Source organism: Cyprinus carpio, chromosome A14, assembly GCF_018340385.1.
Source record: "Cyprinus carpio isolate SPL01 chromosome A14, ASM1834038v1, whole genome shotgun sequence".
NCBI lineage: Eukaryota > Metazoa > Chordata > Actinopteri > Cypriniformes > Cyprinidae > Cyprinus > Cyprinus carpio.
The window spans coordinates 25745101-25749042 of NC_056585.1; the positions used below are offsets into that span (position 1 = coordinate 25745101).

Below are 3942 nucleotides of genomic sequence, written 5' to 3' on the forward strand. Positions count from 1 at the left end.
CTTGCCATCATGATATGGCACAGACAAAACATATTCTGCTAAATCTGTAACCAGAACTTTAAAAGCTTCTTCCAAGTTTAGGATGCTCTTATAGTAAATCCCAAACGATGAACAGAGGCAATAGTTAAGATATATTTTTCTTTTACTACAAACAAATATAACTAACTATATATATATATATATATACACACACACACACATTAAATTTAACTGTAACATTTTTGATAAATTATATAATGAAAATAAATAACAATAATAAATATAATACAAAAAAAAAAAAAAAAAAAAAAAAAACCTTGAGAAATGTTGCCTTGGCAATTAACTGAGATAAAATAAGTTTAAAGTAATTTTACTAAGTTACTAAAACTAAAAAAATGCATAACTAAATTAGTAAAATGTCAAGTAAAAGGAAAGCTAAATATGTATAAATAAAAGCTAATTCAAAATATTTATAAATACTATAATAGTTGAAAATTCGGTGTTAATCATGAAATTTTTACTCATACTTTATAAAACAATTTAACTTAAACAGTAGATCAAGTTTATTTCTATTAAAAAACAAAAAAAGGCAAACATATAAAAATGCCCATATTCAATGCCATGCCTTGTTTCCTCAAGAGCTTGTGATGCCCTCTGCTGGTCATTTCTAAAACTGGAGATACAAGTCATGCATTTGAACAAGATTGTCAAGATGAAAATGAAATGAAAAAAATCCATAAATAATTATTATTATTTTTTTTTTTTTTACAAAAATGGCAATGGTCAATTATGGGAAACAACAACAACAACGACATGTACTGCGAGTCAAATGATTTTCAAGACTTCTGCACAGATATGATAACATCACTAGACTTATATCCATGTGGACAAGCCAGTTTTTGGAAAAAGATGAACATAATTCTTATTTCTGTAGAGGAGCTGCAGGCAGTAGTTATTTATACTTGCAAATGATACCTTGATCATTCAGGAACTCAAGTAAATATGAGAGCTGAAGATCAAAATATCTTTGAATTATTTACACCATTTACTTCAAAACAAGTAGAAGCAAGTATATCAAATGAACCATTGATTAAACCTCAAATGAGGCAGAGTAAGCCTGAACACATGAAAACTCTGGTCCTCAGGAGTCATTGGGAAGTCCAAAGAGCTTGACGGTGCCTGCCTCTCGGTTGCTGTCATATTTGCCCTCTTTATCGTCGCAGGCGTACGCCAGCAGCGGTCTCTTGGGATGCCACGCTACAGTGAAGGTCGGAGACTCGCACTGAATCTCCCAGAGCTTCTCACCTACAGCAAGAACACACAACAACCATCAGTCAGACAGAAAACACAATTCAAGCTTTCATAATCATTTCAAAATATATCTGCTCACCCGTCTCTACTTCAGCAACGTCAATGAAATGATCCTCAGAGGCTGACGCCAGCATTTTCCCATCATGACTGAAACTAAGCGTCCGCACAGGCCAGTCGAGTCTGTTGCAGGATTCAAAATATTATGAAATGTTATTTCATGTAATGTGAAAATAAGGCGAATGTGCTTGTCTGCCACAAATTACAATGAAGGAACTCTATCTATCTATCACTGTGCATACACAAAATTCACAAAGTAAATACACTATTAATATTTTGAATAAGCTTGTATTTTTATATTTTGGATTTTCAGATTATTTTAGTTTTAGGAGTTTTGGCATTTTTATTATTATTTTTATATTTCTGTTTAAGTTTTTCTCAGTTTTAGTTCTAGTAACTTAAACTTAATTTCAGTTAGTTGCCAAGGCAATATTTCTAATTTATGTTTTTTTCCCACCTAAACTTTATATTTTTCTTCATACGGTTTTCAGTTATATTTAACAATAACACTGCATCTACTTACCTAGAAAAGAAATTAGTCATAAATATGAGAAAAAGTCAAAATTATGAAATACCATGTCAAGATTATTAGAAACATTATGACATAAAAAAATAAAGATTAAGAGGTAAGTAGAAATTGATAAAAAGTCTTTAAAAATATTCTATTTAAGTCTATTTAAAAAAATTCATGACAATTAAAAACTACAAGATACAAAGTCATACTTATGTCAATTTATGACATACTAAGTCATAACTGAGATTAAAAGTCCAATTTATGACATAAGCAGTTGAAGTTATGACAAAAAAGACCTAATAATGAAATAAAAGTCTTAAAAAAAAAACTTAGTTCAGAAGGTCTTTATGGCATAAAATGTAAAAGCTATGAGATGAAAAGTCAGTTTCGAGAGAAGCAGTCAAACTTCTGACAAAAAGCTATAATTATGAAATAAAAAGTCAAAATGATGACATAATTGTGAGACAAAAGGTCAAAATCTTACATAGAGATAAATTTATGATGAACTGACCTGGAGAAGCAGCGCACACACACCAGCTCCTCCACATCCCACAGACTGACCAGCGCATCTGCACTTCCTGTGGCAAAATACTTGCCCGTGGGATCAAATTTAATGCAGATGCAGTTGGACGGGTGGGCGTTGATTGACTGTATGAGCTTGAGATCAGGGTAACTGAAACAGACATAAACATGACAATTGATTTCATGAAATCACCCAAATGTTCTGCACACAACCGAACATACCTTAAAATATTAATACAGCCGTTTCCGTTTGTCAGGAAAAACATGTCATTGTCATTATTCCAGGAGATCTCATTGACCTCAAACTTGAACTGCTCCTCGGCACGGGGACGGTGCGTCTTGGCATCAATGAAGGTCACAACATCATCCTTGTTGCCCACAGCAATGGTCTGACCATCAGGACTCCAACAAATGTTGATATTCTCCCCTAAAAGTGGTCAGAGAAACTCCCACATGTGAATAAAGCTCGTAAGATCAGCAGATATGAGAGATGGGTCCAGCGCTTCACCTTTGGTGCTGACCGTGGCCATGCATTTGGTGGTGCGTACGTCCCAGATGCGGATGGTCTTGTCTCCTGATGCGGTGACGAACAGATCAGGGTTGGTGGGATGCCAGCACAGCTGATCCACACTGTCTCCATGCCCTCGGTAGTTGTTTTCCTTCACCTGACACATGCAATATAGGTTAAAAAAAAGAGCAAGATCACGTCTAATAATGACAAATAACCACATCTAACCTACAATATAGTAGTTACAGCTACCATGCTATTACTTCCCAGATCTGCACGATGTCTGTTAAAGATGGCTTCATCTGGAAAGCATCTGCTATTACATACATGATTGTAAATCATTAACATCTTAAAAACAACGTCTATTTGACATCTGATAGGAAACGTCATTTAGACGTATTCCAGATGAGCAAACACAAAAAAAAACACATCTTGCACACGTCAGACAGATGTTTCTGTGATGCACGTGTGCTGTCAGGGGCTCATCTGCAATACGACTCTAGACATTCACTATCAGATGTTAAATAGACGTTTAGAAGATGTATTTAAGATGTTTAAGATGATTTAGAATGTAAAATTGATATTTCACAGATGTTTGTACACAGCAGATGCTTTCCAGATGAAGAGATCTTTAATAGACATCTTGCAGATATGAATGAAATAACAAAGAGTTTTAAAGCTCCTTAATTAGTTTTGAAGTTACTGAGGGCTTTATTTAAAAAAAAAAAATGCAAGATTCACCTCTAACTGTTGCAATGTCGTTTTAATATATAAATGAGAAGCACAATCACCATATTTGAATCACTTGTGTGTACTGTTCTTAAACCAAACCTCACCAGTCGGTCTTTTTCCAGGACGAACACGCTGGCGGTTTTGTCAAACGATCCGGACGCCAGTCGCTTTCCATCGCAGCTCCAGGCCACCGAATGCACTTTAGCACTGTGAGCCGGGAACTCTCTGCTTTTATTGTTATTCCTGAACACCTCCTGCATCTCCTGATGATATGAGGACGCCATGCTCGCTGCTCCTTCGCCGTGTATTTAAGCTGCAT

At 35.0% G+C, this 3942-nt stretch overlaps 1 protein-coding gene across 1 annotated transcript; it reads right to left on the bottom strand.

The window, feature by feature from the left end:
- Positions 1–518: 518 nt before the first annotated feature.
- On the bottom strand, positions 519–3942 carry thoc3 (THO complex 3). The gene is made up of 6 exons (XM_019074204.2): positions 3728–3942; positions 2892–3048; positions 2606–2810; positions 2373–2534; positions 1370–1470; positions 519–1284 (listed from the first exon to the last, which is right to left on the bottom strand). Exons 1-6 carry the CDS (start codon positions 3905–3907, stop codon positions 1121–1123), a joined length of 969 nt encoding a protein of 322 aa, XP_018929749.1. The 5' UTR covers positions 3908–3942; the 3' UTR covers positions 519–1120.

Excerpts from the sequence above, each read along its gene's own strand:
- thoc3 (XM_019074204.2), bottom strand. The coding sequence starts at position 3,907 with ATGGCGTCCTCATATCATCAGGAGATGCAGGAGGTGTTCAGGAATAAC. Across the intron at positions 2,535-2,605 it reads GGCTGTATTAATATTTTAAG|TTACCCTGATCTCAAGCTCA; the intron begins GTATGTTCGGTT and ends TGTCTGTTTCAG. Across the intron at positions 1,285-1,369 it reads CGTTGCTGAAGTAGAGACGG|GTGAGAAGCTCTGGGAGATT; the intron begins GTGAGCAGATAT and ends TTCTTGCTGTAG.